At 39.2% G+C, this 19,859-nt stretch overlaps 1 protein-coding gene across 1 annotated transcript; it reads right to left on the bottom strand.

Moving 5' to 3' along the window:
* Positions 1-2,057: 2,057 nt before the first annotated feature.
* Positions 2,058-18,920, bottom strand: LOC306859357 (retinoic acid-induced protein 2-like). Its single transcript, XM_079400372.1, has 2 exons — positions 18,540-18,920; positions 2,058-5,771 (listed from the first exon to the last, which is right to left on the bottom strand). Exon 2 carries the CDS (start codon positions 5,697-5,699, stop codon positions 3,990-3,992), a length of 1,710 nt encoding a protein of 569 aa, XP_079256498.1. The 5' UTR covers positions 5,700-5,771; positions 18,540-18,920; the 3' UTR covers positions 2,058-3,989.
* Between the last annotated feature and the right edge of the window lie 939 nt (positions 18,921-19,859).

Raw genomic sequence — 19,859 nt, 5'->3', positions numbered from 1 at the left:
TGGGAATGTGATGTAATGTGAACGCCGGCATGTTTTCCTCCGGCTTTATCTCAAAGTTTATGTTGATATTTGATCATTTTCATTGATAGATCAGACGTCAATGGCGTATTATGGGTTTAACCATAAAACTCAGCAACAGGAATGTACAATTTTGTAGAGAAGAAATATTTTAAGCTGCACACGTTGTATATGGAGGTGGGAAGCGTGACGATACGTTACGGGGGGCTGTTTATTTGGGATTCGTTGTTTAATATACCTTGTACTGCCTTCCAGCGCTTTTTACCGGGAGGAAACGTCCATTTTAAATAACTATGTTCAAATTGCCTTGCTTTACTTAGAGACTTCTCAGGTTTTTTCCCATCTTTTGTAACGTAGCATTTCAAGTTAGTCGTGAATGTGACCGTTTAGACTTTTCAGTTCCTTTGTCAAACTTTTTGTAAAAAAAAAATCACATGTATTTGTAATGTTGTGCCATAAAGATTCATCAAATGATTGAATATCAATACTTGTTATGGAAACACACACACACACACATGCTTCGATCTTGATACCAGAGACGTTTTTAATCATGAAATTTTTAACGCTAATGCATTCGTCACATACACATTTTCAACGATACAAATAATAAATAAATAATTTAAAACATCACCAGACTCGGTTTCATTCTTTTACCCATTCAGTTGTTTACAAAAGCTCTTCATGTTAAAAAACAAACATTCAATACATAAAATTTCAGTACCTGTAAAAGAGTTGGAGGGTCGTCTGACACAAATGAATTCACATCATAGAAACGCTCATGGTTTATTCATAAACTTCATCTGGTGTTCATGCCGATTGGTTTTTGTGTAGATCTGAGAAGAGTGAGAATATACTGGAAAATGATTTACACTGCAAAATGTGACTAATGTTCTTAAATTAAGATGCATTTAATTGTTTTCTGAAAATCTGTCAAGCTGATAGTTTGAGAAAGTTCATAGAGTTCGACATGAAAACCTTTCCTGGCTCAATGCGAACTATAAAAGACGCCTTCCTGATTTTCCTTCTGCAGGAATTCCAATAAGCAAACATGAGACGGCACATTTCATACTTGCAAATAAATCCTGGAATTCATCTTTCTTTCTACGGACACTTCTGATGATGTGTCTAGAAGCTCATTTTGAGCCACTGCATCATATTGGTACTGACTTTAAATTATGTTAGACAGAATCTTCATGTGTTCATCTTCACGTTTTTCCAAATGAGACTCCTGTTGGTTTGGCTGTACCTAAAAATTTGACATTCCAAGCTAACAGCTGGTAGTTTTGCTGTGGAGATGATCTTACAGTTGGGGTGAACTTGCATGAAGTATGGAATATAACACCTTATATAGAATACAATTAGATTTACTGAGTTTACTCCTGTTGTTTAAAAGGAGATTGTGGGTAAAGTCTACAAAAATGGTCAAGAACATGCCAGCAAGTCATATTGCACCCAAAAAAAAAAAGAAATTAGATTTTGCTTTTAGAAAATGAATAGAATTCAGTCCAATCAGATTTTTTTGGCATTGTGATATTTTATCATAAACACCATTTTCCATCCAAATTATCGCTACTGTAAAAGCACAAAAAAGTAAAAATTTAAATTGTAAAGGATTTATACATTGTGACAGTATTTTACCTTTAATGCTGCTCTAAATGGAAAAAAGTATTAAAGTAATTCTGTGGTCAACTAAATACAGTAACTGATATTGAGAAATTAAATATATATATAAATATATAATTTCTCATTTTGATGGAAAATGGTGTTTATGATAACTATCACAATGAAAAAATAAAAATGGTCCTCAAAATAGGTTTAAAAGGTCTTTCTGAATTCTGATTCTATTCATTTTCTTAAAGCAAAATCTCATTTATTTTAGATTTTCATTTTTGGGTGCAATAGGACTTGCTGGCATGTTCTTGACCATTTTTGTGAACTTTACCCAAAAGATCCTTTTGAACAACAGGAGTAAACCCAGTAAATCAAGTGCCACTTTATATATATATATATTTTTTTTTTTTTCTTTTTTTTTTTTTTTTACCATCCAGACACAAAAATGAGAGAGAAAATGTCACAATGTGAAAAAATCTTCAATAAAATGGGTTTTATATATGCGCTTGGCTAATTTAGGCTGATTCATTTAATATAGGCTAATTTGGCTGATTCAGTGTTGAGTTTGTGATCTGGGGTCTGTCAGCTGTAGCACGGTTTCAACAAGCTGATTACTAAACTGGGATGATCAGTAGCTTAATGAAAGGGTGGAAACTTGTGGTGAAAGCAACAAAAACACAGATTTTGTGCCATGAAGCAGCATTCATAATCCAAATTAAAATTCTTAATGAATGGTTTAAAGTTTAAAAAGTGGCACTTGATTTTATCCATCAGAAATGTATTTGATCATGAAAAGCGGGGGAATGAGGCCAGACCTAAAGGGTAGTTTGCAGTGGGTTGTAAATATCACCAGCACACACTTTTGAAGAGGTGTTTTGACTGAGACTGAAGGTCAAGTTCACCGTCAACAGCATCTCCACATATTAAAATGGTAACACTTTTAATTCTACCATTATTGCCGTAGCCTTTTATCCTGTAATGTTACTTGGCATTAAATTTTCTGCATTATCTATTAGCAAGACTGCATCACCTGCAACAGTAGCTTAAAACACCGACTAAATAGTCTTAATATTAGCCAATTGCTTGTGCAACTTTGCTGATATCACCCAAGTTCTTCATTTTCATCAAAGATAAAAAAAAAAAAAAAAAAAAAGGAATAACATACACGATGAATTTTGCACAACATGACAAGTAATGACAAGTATAAAGAAAACCAGGCTCACCCGAGAAGGAAAACTGATCCTAATGCTTGCTGAGGGATAGATGTTTCATTTTGAACTCTTCACGTCGGCAATTCACCATCTAAAACACTGAAGGTATATTAGGATCGTTAAAATCTGTACACTGTTGCAAGTGAAACTCTCCTTGTGTGTTCACACAGCTGGCTGACTATAACCTAAAAAATGACTCCGAGTTGAACCCACGGCCATAAAAACAGCATTAATAAGCCATTTCACTCAGATTTGTTGTCGTTAGGGACAAACCCCCAATGATTATTTAGTTTTAATTTGGTTTGGGGCAGGTGGAGGGAGGCTTTTTGCCCCCCAAAGGGAGGATGATGAAAACTATGCTTTGCTGCTACTGACAACCATTTCCTCCAATCATCAGACTTAATGAAACCGAGATCTGGGCTTTGCCAAGTCATTATCAGGCTGCCATGCTAACTGCTTACCCCTCCTGTTCTTCAAAGAGGATGCTCTGCTCCAGTGCCCCACTGATTAAAACAGTGATTAGGGAAGCAAAAGGTCACGGTTCCCTTCTACAGTTCATTAGGACCAAAAATGGGAAACGTCTTGTACTCCAAGTGTAAACAGCGAGAGGAGAGCAAGAATACAGCATATTAGCGAGATGAAAATTTGTCAGGGCTACACGTCACGTTTCTCACTGACAGCTGGCCAGGTTTCAAAACAGATCTCATGCATATTAATGACAATGCAGATTATGCATGATGAATCATTCATGAGGATGTGTGACCAAAATCAAAATGCATAGGAAGAGAGTCGATTCTGGCATTAATGCTAAAAATATCAGTAGTAGTGCAGTTTAGGCAGTTCCGATTGGTTCTTTTATACTTGGAGCATTTTCCGGTCGACTTTGTCTGATTGCTTTATAATGAATGGATCAAATGCCAACCGTCAGACCAGAGGTGGCCAGCATCAGTCTAAATCATTTGGACAGCTTGAAGAACAAGCTTTAGGGTTTATTTTTGCCAGGAATGCATTTATCATCATCATACCCTGGTTAAATTTCTCAGACCAGCTTTTTTCACTATAGTTATTTATCTAGCTACACCTCAGTAGCCGTTTCATTGCTCATGTCCTTGGTTTTCCCTTCTCACTCACAAAGCAAGAGAGCATGTGTTATTTTCTGGGCAGAAACGCCAGTCGCTGCTTCTTTATGGGCAGTATATGAATCTCCTGGGAGCTTACTTTCTTCAGTTTGATGCCTCTGTTTTTAGAGATCTTTTTGAGCGGGTCACTGGATTCCCCTCGCTGATCCCCTGGGACTCTGGGCAGTGCAGCGTAGCCCCCTTGACTGGCATCACGTTTGATGGAAAAGTTCTTTGTAGAAACGCCTGATAATCCTTTTAGCTTGCTGCAGAAAATGGCAGGCATGGCGTCTTTGACCGACACAATGACTTTGGCAGTCTGCGACGTGCTGACGATCTCGATGTTGCCACTTCCGGTGAGCGCAGAGTCATGTACCGCCCCAGTCACTGTGCTACCGTGACCGCTGTCTACCACCCACTTGTGCTGTCTGCTGAACTCTAGAGATGCTAAACCACTTAGCAGCTTGGTGTCTAGCTTCGGCGTGCAGTCTACTGGCCGGAGAACCCCAAGAGCCAAAGCCCCACTGCTAATATCGTCCCCCAGGTGGCACAACCTCTCCCGCTCCGAGGCCAACGGCCCATATGTGCTACAAGTCTGGATGCATGTCTTTCTTGTACTAGGTATAGACAAATCAAGGACACTGTCTTGCTGAAACGGCTGGATCCCTTGTGGCATGTCAACATGCATTGAAGGCTGAGGTGCCCTTATGGATAAATCTAGCACTTCTCCTTCTGTCACTACAGGGGACAAGCAAGAGCGAAGAGACTGTTGGACTACTGCCATTTCCTTGCTGGTAAATGTCAAATGAGGGGAGATGTCACTAGGTGAAGTCTGTGTGCTTTTGCTTGAAGTACAAGCCGGTTTAGGGGTGTCTACCCCTACCCTGGAGTCCTTGCAAGTGGAGACAGGGACTGGGATTGGCACTGGGATTGGAAGAGGCACTGGAAGTGGGATCACAACGGGATAGGGGACAAGCAAGGTGGCTGGAGGCACCAGAGGGGCTAGTGGAGAGCTGTAGGGGTGCGAGAAAGGTGGAGGAGGAAGGAACGGAGAGGCAAAGTCAACTTGCGGGGAAGACGCTGGGTGGAAAGTGGGAGAAGAGTTGCCTTGGCCAGGGAAGAGGTCCTGCAAGATGGCTGCAAAGTTAGGGTTCTGAAGAAGAGTCAGTAGACTAGTATCCAACACTGGACTTGTGCCTTTTTGGTCCAGGACTGGAGGTGCTCCAAGAGCAAGAGATGGGTTCTGGCACAGGATGCTGTTCTGCAGCGGCAGGGCAGGACAATTTGCCATTTGTTGAAGCAATTGAGGATTCAAATGTTGGAGGACTTGTTGTTCCAAAACCAGAGGTAGGGACACAGGACCCTGACTAGTCATCAGGTACGAAGTCGCCCCTGATTGTCCGACTTGAGGGGCAGCTGGTCCTGCAAGGATTGGCAATACTACTGGACTCTCCCCTAAGCAGATTGGCTGGAGCACAGTGGTAGCAACCTTCAGGGCAACACCGTTGGGAGACTCAGCAGCCGGGGTCACCACGGGGGTGGCTTGTATTGTTAGCAAGGGTGACAGGGATCGCTTTGTGATGGTTGGAGAGCTGACATTCCATGTCTCGGTTGAAATAATTGGAGTAGCCTCCCCTTCCAGTTTCCCAACTGCATCAGTGGCAGCGGATCCACCATTGCAGACCTCTTCCTGAGGGTTTGCCATGTCTACGGCTACAGAATCTTTGTACGGCTCTTCCATCGTGTCTTGATTATGTAAATCCCTTTCAGGTGCTGCAAGTAGAGGATGTCATGGTTTTCTTCAGCACAAACCCTAGAATCAAATGGGAAAAGAGGATTAGTAATTGGCAACAATGGTGTGGATGTAAACCACAATAGTCAACATAGTAATTGTTGGTAAACCTTCATAATCCGTTATATCCTTATCTGTCCTCTATAACTTAATACCCAAAGCTAACAAGGCACCAAGGAGGCATTGTTTCCTTTCCTGCTAAAAGTTCAACCATCTGTTTTTGTCCACCTAGAGCTGTAAGCTTTCAGAATGATGTCATGACACAAGAGTGGAATCGCAGACACAAACACAGAATTATGGGAGACACCAGAAGAAAGTTTACGAAGACTGGGAGCCTTTCGCACAGACAGACTGCTTCGCTGGCTTGGGAGGGAGCAAAGAGAGCACGGGGGAGGATTTGATGAAATTATGTCGCAGAGTGCCTGGGTTTATTTGTTTATGAGCCAGCGTCAGTGTGGAGTTTATTACACAAAATGCTGCCAAGACTATGAAGTGAACCTCCCTCTGGCAAACACACAGAGAGTGAAAGAACGCCAGAGAGACAGAAATGAGGAAAAAGAGAGTACCTTGAAGGAGAGAGAAATGGGAAGAAATAAAAAGAGTGAGGGAGGAAGAGAAAAGCCAAAAACGTGAGGGAAAAAAGATCAGGGGATGCAGAAATGGGTGCAATCTTTCAAAGAAACAGCTTTCAAAGCAGCAAATTTTCAGTCTGCGTTAAGTACCCATTAAACATTGCAACGTTTTTTGCTAACAGGATGACCTGAACACGTGCACCAACCACAAACAACACTAAAACCAACTTTTGCATTTCTGTTTTCACTACCAAAAACATTATCAACGATTTTATCTGCAACATTCCCAAAAGCATAACAGCAGAAAAGTATACATTTTCTCCGTCAGTAAATCATACCAGAAAATAAATGTAATGCTGGCAAAGGTTGGAGGGCAGATGCATGCTAGCACAGTGAGAACTGCCTTATCTGCGTTTTTTCAGTCAAGCTGCGAAACAAAAGAAAGCTGCCAACTGATTTAGGACCAATTGTGTCCCAGGGTGAATTTCAGAACCACTTCTAAAGCACTGAATTTCCATTGCCGAACTGACGGAAGAACAGTGGAAAAAGTCAGATAAGGAAGCAGACGGCCTCGACACATCTGCTCCTCTCTGATTACTCAGTGACAGTGTTTCTCACCGACCCTAAATCAACCCTCAATCGATGAGTGCTGCGGTTTAGAAACACTGATTCAAGATCAGACCTCTCCAAGTAGTCACACGTGACTTCTAAACTGCCTTGTTTTGTTTTTGATTCAAATGATATTGTGAAGCATATTTTGTGCACATTTTGTGAATTTTCTGACATTCCGAGCCGGTAAATAAATTCCCTGTTAATCTACAGTGTGAACCTGTGCACATTTACATGCAAAATTAATACGCTCTCCTGCTTCATCACCGTTAGTGTCCTTGCTGCAGCCTTGTGTTGGATAACATCACATGTGTGAGGTGCATTTTCCCCCCATCAGTCTTTGCACAAACATGTCTTTAATTTAAAATTAGTTTTAGTCTCCGCAGTCTCTTTGCCAAAGACGCTGAGTGACGTAACTTGGCTCGAAACGGAGCGTTTGTTGAAGTTTTTGGAAAACAAACACATGCTTCAAATGCTACCCAATTACAATCCGTGAGAGGAACAGCCAAAAACTTGGAAATAAATCCTGAGCGGGGATAAAAGTCGATAAATTACAATCTAGCATTGGAAAGCCAACAAGGTGGGTCGCCAAACCCTCTGTAAGATTTGTTTCTGAGATACTGCATTCCAGATGGGCTTTCTGTGGGCTGACAGATTCCTGCCGTGTGAGACAGTTAATGCAAACAACATTACAGAAGCACGAGTGTGTGTGTTCACAGCAGCAGGTGAGATCGGTTAGATCTCAACACTAAATCACAGCTAAAAACGTTACAGATAAAAGAACCACCAAACACACCATCTGCTGTTGTCGCATCTAAGAGGTTATGTAACAATAAAACGTAGAAAAGAAATGTTCTCATGAGACTGATTCACTTTGCCCAGTCATTAGAGCTAAATTATGTAGTTGTGATGCTATAAAAGGTGAAAACCATCAAGAAATTAAATGTCTAGGTCAAACCTAACCCCAAATCAAAATAATTCTGGATAAAGAATATAACCTTATACACATTAATATCTAAAATATAACTTCTGATTTTCTGATTCATACCCAAGAAAAATATGACTAACTTTATCTGTCACTACAAAAGCATGTGGCTGGCAAACAAGAATGCAAAAAAGACAGACACAGATGTGAAACTTCCAATTGCAACGATAGTGTTTACTGGAAGTGTTTCATACACATAAAATGAAGTGAATTTTGAGCTTTGATGCCGGTATGAGCTGGAATGTGATGATTAACACTGTCTAGACGGGAAGAACTGAATGCTCACTAACATGGACAACTCTGCTACGAGCTTGAGGTTAGACTTCAGCAATACTGAAATAAAATTCAAATCAAATTTAAATTAGTTATTTCAGTAAAGCTAAATAATATTACAGCAACAGAGCACAACAGTTGCAAAAATTCCACTATTAAAAAAAGTGCAGTTACTACCCAGCTCTGCTGACAATGAATATATATTTTCACAACTTCAGTGATAAACTGTTCTGTATTTATGATTGTATGATTATGTTTGATTGTATTTGTTTGACTGCACATAAGATCATTCATATCCACTGGTCGTTGTCATCCAATACTTGAGCGCGAGTTACTTACTGGCTTGATATGATAACATGGCTTCATCTAGACGAATCTATCCAGGATTTGTCTTCATCTATGTTCGTCTATCAGATAATAGAGCACAAATCCCATGCAGGGCAAACTCCATTCTACAACTGGAAAATGGAACAGATGGAACAATTTAGCAACAATCTTCTATTCCATCCACAGGCGCTGTTGTCATGCCAACCGCAGGACTAATAAATCCATCTCCTGTGTTGCGTGCTGAAGCTGCCGTTTTGCCCCCCACCACTGAGACAGAGCCCAGAAATGATTCTCCAATCCACCACCACCTCCCTGGTCTCACATACAACCCAAGTGTCTTTCTCAGATCTGCTAATGATATTAACAGAGTTAGGTTTCCACTAGCTTAACAAGTCTCTTGGCAATCTCATAGCCGTCCACATCACAAAATGAATCTCTGGTACCAGCAGTGCAATGACGTTTTTGTTTTAGACTTAAGTTTGTTTGACTTCAGTTTGGTTGTCCACCAAAAACACAAAATACGATTGATTAAATTGATTTGCATTTTATATGACTTGCATTGAATCGATTGATTTGCATTGTTCCGTGTTCCCCAAGTGTTCTGTTTAAACAGACTAGTTGAAGTGAAATTGGTTTTGAAAAATAACTGATAAACATTTAAAGACAAACCAATTGCAAAGTTGTTAATCAATGGTATATGCTTCTGTTAAAACAATCAGTCTGCATTATTTCAACTTTTTTTTTTATTGTGTCAAACAAATTTGAAAAACTACATTACCCATGATTCTACAAAAAAAATCGCTATCAATCAGAGAATTGCAACAAGCAAATTGTTCTCCTATAAACACTGCAAATGACAAAATTGAGACATAATTTAAGGCTTCCTGTGCTCTAAAAATACTTAAATATTTATGAGCATATTTTGCAATAAATGTAAAATACATTAACAAATCATTAAATTAATCATTTTATATGAATCTTTTGTTTTTAATTCAGTTGTCATCCACAATGCTACATGGGATTATAGTTCTTTCCCTCATTAAAGCAGTTACTGTAAGTATCTCTGTCTTTTTGTCCTATTATTTGCTTTAAAATCAAAGTTTGCAATGTTGCGATTCAACTTGCAGCCGGTTGCACTTTTTTGTGTGAATTAGTATATAATTTTAGATTGCAGAAAATTTTACACTATTTTTATCACTTAATTTTACATTTACTTCAATGTTAATGTGTTACTCAGGGTTGCCAGGTCTTAGAAACAAAACCAGTCCAATTGCCATTCAAAACTAGTCCTATCACTTTTTTTTTTCCACAGTTTTCCCCTCCGTCGGGGGTCCTTTCCATCGAAACCATTTTCTGGCGGTGAGGGGAGATCACTAAAAACAGTCTGCGTTTTTAGTATTGGCAACACTGTCGTTAAATGTTGTTTCTTAATAAATATTTGTGAAATCTACTAGCAATTTATGATGAGTACAATGATTTCATTTAAACTACACCCTACACCATTTTTTCAGTGTGGTTTGGATCAAGGCTTATAACTTTTAAATTAATGCTTTAAAAAAAAAAGCATTTATGGGAAAGATCTTCCTAAACCAATGCAGCTGAAACAGCAGGCAACACTATCTTACTCTATTATAAAAGTGATGCTTGCCTAATCATTTAGATTAACCCTTTGAATGCTAAACCCTTTCTTCGGTGGATACACACTGATTACGCTGATACAAAGATCTACAAAGGGTCTCCTGTAATGGTCTTCAGTGGTGTCTTCCCGTAATAAAATAGCATCCACGTGCAACGTGGTCAGCCGTCTCATGCCTGAGGACGGAGACTTCTAAGGGATTTATGGGTTGGAAAGCGTTCAGGGAGGCTGAAATCAGCCTGGGAAGAAGAAGAATGCAGGCAGAATTGCCTCTGGGTACCTCTTATATTGCAGACCTACAGCACATGTGGTACATCCAACACCCTCAAACACACACACACACACAGAGAAGACGGTCTAATAAGAGCAGTGTGTGTTTGCAGTGCGCTCTCTTAATGCCCACTGACAGTCATCTCTGTACAAAGTCTCCTCTCATTTAAAGCCAATAGAAGCGGTGTAGAATCTCCTGACAGCTGTATCTAGGATTCATGGATGGGTCTGAATTAAAATGCTTTTCAAAATCTGTTCAAGTTCAAGGTGCAAACAGGGTGCAAAGCAGATATTTGGTACAGCGGGAGATAGAAAACAGCTAAGCAACATGGAAACTGTAGTGCTTTAAAGCACACACAAAAAAACAGAATTTAATTAAATGGTGTTTACAGAAGGACCTGACCCCAGGTCAGCTATTCTGAGCATGCATTACAGCAACAAAGCTTTTCTGCATCATGTAATGCTGTTTTCTCCTCTGTACTGACATTATGTACAAGTGGAATATATTCTGTGTTTTACTACTTTATACTAATAGGCCAAGTGGAGATAAAAGTAAACATTATTGTTTGTTGTTTTTGAGCGTATGTTGTGGGTGGTTGTCAGGGCATTGCTATGCCGTTGCTAAGGTGTTCTGAGTAGTTGATTACTGGCCCTCATGGAAAAAATCATATTATATATACATGTGTATTATATTATTATATTAACTTAAAATATCAAAATGATTTTAAAATCGGACTGCTCCGTGATGAGATCCATGATAATCCTGGATAAGGCTGTTGGTAGATTTTGGAACTATTGCATTTGGAAATTATTAAGTCATTAACAGAGACAAACAAATATTAATTAAATAAAAATAAAAATATTTAAACATACTTGGTAACAAAGATATATTTTCTATATTATATACATCAGTAAATTAAATTAAATCAAAAATTAAATAAATGTATGCATACATTTACATAAAAATACATCAAAATAATAATTGAGTCGTATTAAAATATATAAATATCTAAATACATATTGTAATTTATGCAAGTAATATGTATTAATGTAATTATACCTGAACCATTTATTATTATTATTATGTGCCGATTTCAAAAATGAGTCGTGCTTTGTTGATTAGTTAATTGTTAGCTTAGCAAACTATACATCATTTATGTAGGCAGCAGGGAAGATCATTTTGGGTTTTAAAACAGGCTGTTTAGGGTCTAAACAGTCTCCAATCTCTATTTGAATCTAGAAGCAGACGCTGTAATGGTTCTCAGGTGATAACTGGACCTACAGTGCCTGCTGGTTCTGCCCACTTCAGGGTCAGCGCCGGGCCCAGAGCACAGCTGCACGCCTGGATCTTATCAGGCCATGAATGGTGCATTTGTGCATCCACACAGGACGGCCCAGCACGGCCCGAGACAGCCAGACGCGGGAGCAAGATTGCAGAGACAACAGGGGGTGGGGTATACAAAGACTGTTTATCCACACACACACACACACACACAAGCCAACAGTCGTACAGATGATGGTTCTCTGATCTGAAGGCTGAGCTCGGTGGAGATGATGTGTTGTCAAAACATCACACACACACAGACACACTGATAAGGAAGGATTATGGCAACAACAAAGATGTTTCAGGATTCCCATCACTGAACACCATTAAACTCCAGAAGACAACAGAATCATCTCTAAACACAACTTTTGGTGTGTTGTGGGTGGCAGAGCGTTGCGGCGCAATTGCTATGTTCTTCTGATTTGCTAAGGTGTTTCACGGGTTTTAACTGCGTTGCTATGTTTTTCTGGGTTTCTAAGTTGTTCCGAGTGTTTTATGTGCATCGCTATGTTCTGCTTAGTTGCTAAGGTGTTCAGAGTGTTTTAAGCATAGATATGTATAGAATCCCCATTCGACCGCTCCAGGCACATAGATGCGGCCGCCATCTTGAACGGTCCACTTGATGTCATTCACTATACTGTAGGTTCGCACAGAGCCGTTGAGCTGTTCTGTGCAGGATGGTGGCAACTTTGGAATATTCAGTGATTACTATGGTGAATGACGTCAAGTTGACATTACAATATGGCGGATGACTTACGTATAGCGCCCATAGAAACAGTCGCTAATGAGGCATCTACGTATACATATCTATGATTTTAAGTGTGTCTCTATGTTGTTCTGGGTTGCTAAGGTGTTCCGAGTGTTCTAAGTGCATCTCTATGCTGTTGCTACATTCTTCTGGGTTGCTAAGGTGTTCTGAGTGTTTTAAGTGTGTTGCTATGCTGTTGCTATGTTCTTTTGGATTGCTAAGGTGTTCCGAGGGTTTCAAGTGTGTTGCTATTTTCTTCTGGGTTGCTAAGGTGTTCTGAGTGCTTTAAGTGCGTCGCTATGTTCTTCTGCATTACTAAGGTGTTCCGAGTGTTTAAAGTGTGTCGCTATGTTCTTCTGAGTTGCTAAGGTGTTTTGAGCATTTTAAGTGAATTGCAATGCTCTTCTGGGTTGCTAAGGTATTACGACTGTTTTAAGTGTGTTTTTATGCTGTTGCTACATTCTTCTGGGTTACTAAGGTGTTCCGACTGTTTAAGACTGTTAATATGTTCCTTCTGGGTTGCTAAATGGCTTTGCGAGTGTTTTAAGAGTGTCGCCATGTTACACTGGATTGCTAAGGTGTTCTGAGTGTTTTAAGTGTGTTGTCTTTCCTTTGTGGATAATAAGATGTTGAGTGTTTTTATCATGTTACTATGTGACTGTTCTTTGCTTACATTACTCGGCCCCTCCTACAATGTAATAAAGACATTTTATTAGGCATTTAAAGATATAATTACATTTTTAAAATACTGCTCTTACTTACAGCACACATAAAAACCTCAAACTGGTCTAAGATCAGTGGTTCAGAGCTCTGGGACGCCCCACCAGTGGACTGTGGTGGCAGATGCTATAAATAGGCTCCACTGGAGGGGCGTTTTAATTAAATATGAAGTAACATGATCTGTGTAGGGCAGACAGCAGGTAGCAGCTCATCCCTATACATCCGTTATCATTAACAGCTAAATGGCCCTCATGCGCAGTAACTCAAGCCTTCTGTTATGACAACAGGGTCAGGGGCCAACAGAAGAATCTATACAGGAAACAATGAGACAATCTCACGAGCACATACTCGACCCAAAAACATGAAACGGACATGACAGAAGACTTAATCTAATGAGTACAGTGCAATCAAATGCTGCTGTGCTGCATCACCTGCCTAAACGAGGTGTAGGGTGACACCAGATGAAATATGGGAGAGATGGTGCTGGTACAGTATCTCAGAGTAAAGTCAACTACATACTAGAGAGAGAGTGTTTGACAGATGCATAAAACTAGTTTGACAGTGCAAAAAACACCTTCTGTGTATCAAGGCCTTAGAAGCCATCCAGAAGACCTTAGCAACTGCATAAGAATGACCTAGCAACTTCTCAGATTATCTTCATAGCAAGTAACTAGTAACATAGTAACTTCATAACAACACCCTGGAACAATGTATTACACACCCAGAGAACCTTAGTAACTTGTTAGCAACATGCGACTGCATAGCAATGCCCTAGCAACAACCCCGAACACCCTTGCAACCATCCAGAAGAATTTAAAACACTCTGAACACCTTGCAACTGCATAGCAATGCCCCATCAACCTTCCAATTTTAGTAATTTAATAGAAAAATCCTCTGAACACTATGAACACCTTAAGAACTCCCTGGCAACCACCGATTAATCTTAATAACTCCATAACATGCTATAAACACTATGAACCACTTAGCAACTGCTTAGCAGTGCCCTAGCAACCCCATAGCCCCACTGGCAGTTTATGATATAAACACCTTAGCAACTGCATAGCAATGCCCAAGTTACCACTTGAACAGCATATTTTAAAACACCAGGATTATCAGGTGGTTGCCAGTGTGTTTGGTTGGTTGCTAGGGCATTGCTAGGCAATTGCTGAGGTGCTCATAGTGTCTTAAGCATGTTTCTATGAAGTCTCAGTGAACACTTTAGCAACTGCATGACAATGGCCTTGTTACCATTTGAACAGCCTGGTAACCACCCAGAAGACCTTACCAACTGCATAACAATGCCCTCGCAACCACCCAAATACACCGGCAACCATCCAATAACCTTAGTAACTTCATAGCAACTTGCTTAGAACACTTAGATCACCTTAACAACCATTTATGTAAGTGTACACATATGAAAACATCCAGAAGACCTTAGCAACTACATAGCAATACCCTAGCAACCATCCAATAACTTTAATAACTTCATAGCAACTTGCTTAAAACTCTTTGATCACTTTAGCAACCATCTATGAATGTACACATATGAGACCACCCAAAACACCAAAGCAACCACCCAAAAGACATCAGCAACAGCATAATGCCCTATCAACCACTCCAAACACCCTGGAACACACTCAGATCTTTGTAACTTCATAGCAACATGCTCGGAACACCTTAACTGCATAGCAACACCCTAGCAACCATCCAATAACTTTAGCAACTTCATAGCAACTTGCTTAAAACTCTTTGATAACTTCAGCATTCAAAAATGAATGTACACATATGAAACCACCCAGAAGACCGTAACAACTGCATAGCAATGCCCAAGCAACCACCCAAAACACCCTAGCAACCACCAAGAAAACCTTAGTAATGGCATAGAAACATGCTTTTCCAACCAACAATGACCTAGCAACCACCCAAAGCACCCTAGCAACCACCCAAAATACCTTAGCAACTGCATAATTCTCAACTGCATAATGCCCTAGTTCCTGGAACACACTCAAATATTTGTAACTTCATAGGAACATGCTTGGAACATCTTAACTGCATAGCAACGCCTTAGCAACCACTGTTCTTGTTACTGAGATGTCCATGCGATCCTTTATGAATCTGCTCTGTTATCACTGTGAACAACACCTAAACACTACGCCACAAACTAGCCAGCTCGACATAAACACTACAATACAATTCAAATCACAATCTAACGACAAAATGTGACCAAAAAAAGAACATGAAGAGGTTGTTATATTGCTGTTTTTGCATGAATGTGATGTTAAATAGACGCTTGTTCATCTGAATGTTTGGGTCGTGACTTTGCGCATCATCTGCGGTCGTTCACCCCCGAATGCAACAACATTCTTTCACACACACACACACACACACACACACACACACGTGACGCTCCACCTCCTGCATTTTAAAAGCTCAACCCAAAAGACGAGGGGACAGCGAGTCTGACGCCGTCGACACAGGACATTCCTGAGTTGACTGGCCTGTGGCTTAAGGCCTAAAATAAGATTAAGCAACTTCTCGGGAATTGCACAGATTGTCTGAACCTAAAAACCATTCTCTACAAGCGTTTGCTATGGTTTTACAAAAAGAAACACAAGGAAAGTACATCTTAAAAATTTGCCCTTTTGACAATAGAAAAAAAGAAAACGACAACACTATATCAATATTTATATCAATAAAAATCAATATTTAGCTATATTTTACTTAAACATTTTAATATATAAAAATGTCACATTTGGAAACTTACTGGCTAAATAAATAAAATCATTGCAAAATTTTACTTAATTTTATTTTGCCAGTAAAATTAATATATTGAGAATATTCTGTATGTTTAAATATTTTGAAAAAGATATTCTCCTAGTAGTTTAAAACAAACAAATATTGTCTTTATGATGTACAATTTATTATATTATTGCATGCACCAAAACATCCTGGCAACCTCTCAGAAGATCTTATTAACTTGCAATGTTTAAAGAAAATAATCAGCAGATTATTGCTGAAAAAAATAGCAAAAGAAAGAAAAAAAAGAAAATGTAATAAAGTTATAGAAATGTACATTTACTGTAAAGAAAATGTAACATAATAAAAAAATGCTAATTACTATCAAAACAAAGCCATAGGTCTAAAGTTATATTCCAAATTTGAAGTTTATATCACAAAAACTGAGGTGAGATTTTGTTTAGGTGCAACACCAAAAAAGCCACTGGGTGACACCCAAACTCAATTTTTTAATGCAATTCCTGTCACAAATATATACATTTCTATCACAATTTCACTTCAGTCACAAAATAAAATGTATAAAATATGGAATGCTGAGACTCAGACCTTTCCATTGATACATTATTTGTCAAGATTAGAAAAGGTTTTGATTATAAAATATTCTAAAATATAACTTGCATGTAATTGTGCTTAATTGTTATTATTATAATAAGTACATGTAACGTGTAACAAGGACACCTTAAAATAAAGTGTTACCAAATATTGTAGCAAAATTTTGTACTATGACACTTGACACCGCCTACAAAGGGGAGGAGCCTCCTAAAAGGTTTTAAAGTACCATTTTCATGGTAACACAATGTCTGATTTCACAGTTTTTACAGGATTAATTTTGAGTGTTTACGCTTAATTTAGTATGACTAAAATATGTGATTTGGAAAAAAGGCAATAAAAAAGAGCACCAGCAACATGCATATATTGTCTTTCTGATGTACAGTTTTTATATTATTGGATGCTAATTGGTTGATTGGAGTGAAGTGTGTGTTGACAGGTGCTAATGTGTGAATACTGATGTGCTAACGACTGCTCTTCAGGCCAATGTAATGAACTGACCATGGTCGACCGTGCTTTATATTTGTGAAGGTGTGCACGCAAAGGTCAAGAAAACCCAGCCTCGGTTTGACCCCCAAAGCTTTCAAGCCTGTAAACGTGACCTAATGCTTTTAGAAGTGCATGTGTGAGTGCATGAGGCAGCATTGATTAACTCAATCGACGGAACGCTTCCCAAGAACATAAACAATTCTACAGTTCCACTGTTACCACGGACACCATACAGCCCCATTATGATGGCACAGCCTCATAAAGAACACTGTTACATTCCATTTGCAACATGCCAGTAACATCATAACGGTGTCTTTGAAATGGGCATTTCAGCATTTTTATGCTGTTCAGGAAGCTATTATTGATTTGATGTACAGTGCAATTTAATTAGAACTGCTAAATGTGTTTGTAAGATGCCTCTTTGTCACTCTCACAGTGAGAAAAACACAATGAGATTATTCTCTGCCTACATGTCCAACACATTTAAACACCATTTTTAAAGTGTTTAAAGTCTAAGCATTGTCAGACCGAGAGCTTGTACCATTACCACAACTAATTATGCCAATATCCCTCACTAGGGAGCTCTTGTGTTACCCATCAGCTATTTGGAAACATATCTGACCCCCACAATCCCCAAGACGCACACATTAAAGGAACAGTACACCCAAAATTTAAAAATGCCATTTATAGAATTTTTGAGAATTATGGCAGTTCCTTACACAAATGAATGTCTTCAGAATGAATGAATAGATGAATATCCTTTTTAGCCTTGACCCCTCAGTCCCCATCCATGTTGTTGAAATAACAGAGATCATTGTCTTAAAGGGACAGTTCACCTAAAAATGCTAATTCTGCCAATATTTACTCACCTTCATGACAACCTTAAACCTTACAGTATTTAATGACGCAAAAGCATTGAATGGAACATGGCTATTGCAAATTATTATTTAGCCGAATATCATTGGCTATCTGTTCCAAACAATGCTTTTGCGTCATTGAATACTGTAAAGTTCACGGGTTTCTAACGTCATGAGGGTGAGTAAATATTGACTCAATGTGCATTTTTAGTTGACCTGTCCCTTTAAGACCAACATCATCTCTGTTATTTCAACAATGCATCAATCAGGGACGCGTAAACCTTTCAAAGTTACATTTATCCGCGTTATTTGTAGCCTACTATGCGGGCTAATTATTTAAGCATAAGAATATATAATGTCTTTAAGCGGTTCAATGCGATCTGTGATTTATGAATCCCTTTAAATCCACGAGAGATGCACCTGTGCAGCCGCCCGACGGGTTTACTGTGGGGTGTCACGTCTGCTTCTCTATCCAACGACACCCTGTTTATGGATAGACATTATATATACTGTTCTATTAGAGCACTATATAACATTATATAGGGAAGAAATCAATGCAATCTGTCTAAAACCCCCCAGTAACGGAACATTGACCATCACACACGCACACATATGAAGGGCGATCACGCGTTACCTCGGAATGAATATAATGTCGCTCCAGAGTCGCGCGTTATTCCTGGATTCTCCTCGTTTTCTTCCCGATCGCTGTCATGAAGCACTCGTCGGTTTCCGCTTGAAGGGTTTGGCAGCTCGCGTGCCTCATATGAGACGCGAACGATCCGCTGTGTGTCGGTTTACGGTGGCAGACGCAGGCCTGTGTCGCGCGTTTCACCGTAAATCGCGACGGATGTGTCGGTGTGACGCTCGTCTGTGACCGTAGAGCCGCTGTGATCCTCTCTCTCTCTTTCTCTCTCTCTGTGTGTGTGTCTCTCTCTCTCTCTCTCTCTCTCTCTCTCTCTCTCTGTGTGTGTGTGTGTGTCTCTCTCTCTTTCTCTCTGTGTGTGTGTGTGTGTGTGTGTGTGTGTGTCTCTCTCTCTCCGCATATAGCATCCAAACGCAGCATCCTAATGTATAACCAAATTATTAATTACACTTACAAAGGTGTACTATGGTAGTGATAATAGCATTGCATTTTGGGGTATACCATAATATTACCATAAACAGACACGGCATCATTCCAAAACCCAAGGTATTATCATAGTGCATACATAAAAATATGATTTTACTCTAACGCATGTACAGAATGGTATTACTGTGGCCCATACAAAAACATGGTATTACCACGGAGCACGTACAAAAACATGCTATATTCTAATTACCATGGTGCATATAAAAGCATGGTATTTAGACAACTGTATATATGTGAACATGTCCAAAACATGGTATCATGCTGATGCATGTGCAAAACACATCAGATTACCATGGTAAAAACATGGTATTGCTATGATGCATCTATAAAAACGTGGTTTTGTCATAGTGTATGTCCAAAACACATGGCATTACCATGGTAACATCCAGAAACATGGTAATACCATTGTAACACATGTAAACATGTAGTATTACCATGGTAAAAATGTAGTATTACCATGGTAACATGTCCAGAAGCATGGTATTACTATGATGCATGTACAAAAACACATGGTATTATCAAAGCACGTCTAAAACACGCAAAATCATGGTGATAACATGCAAAAACATGGTATTACCATGGTAACATGTCTAAAAGCATGGTAGTACTATGATGGCTATATAAAACAGCATGGTATTATCAAAGCACATGTCCAAAAATATGGAAATAACCATGTTTTATGTGCATGCATCATAGTACTGCATGCTTTTGATGATGTTACCATTGTAAAAAATATTTTTTTGGACATGCATCATGGTTTTGGACATGTGCTATGACAATACCGTGTTTTTTTATATGATGAAGATGTCCACATGAGCGGCTCTC

Source organism: Barbus barbus (assembly GCF_936440315.1).
Source record: "Barbus barbus genome assembly, chromosome: 40".
In the NCBI taxonomy this organism is placed as follows: Eukaryota; Metazoa; Chordata; class Actinopteri; order Cypriniformes; family Cyprinidae; genus Barbus; species Barbus barbus.
Note: the sequence above shows the minus strand (reverse complement) of the source record. Positions and strands in the feature narration are given on the sequence as shown.

Bases quoted from the DNA above. Each gene is read 5' to 3' on its own strand.
- LOC306859357 (XM_079400372.1), bottom strand. From the start codon at position 5,699: ATGGAAGAGCCGTACAAAGATTCTGTAGCCGTAGACATGGCAAACCCT.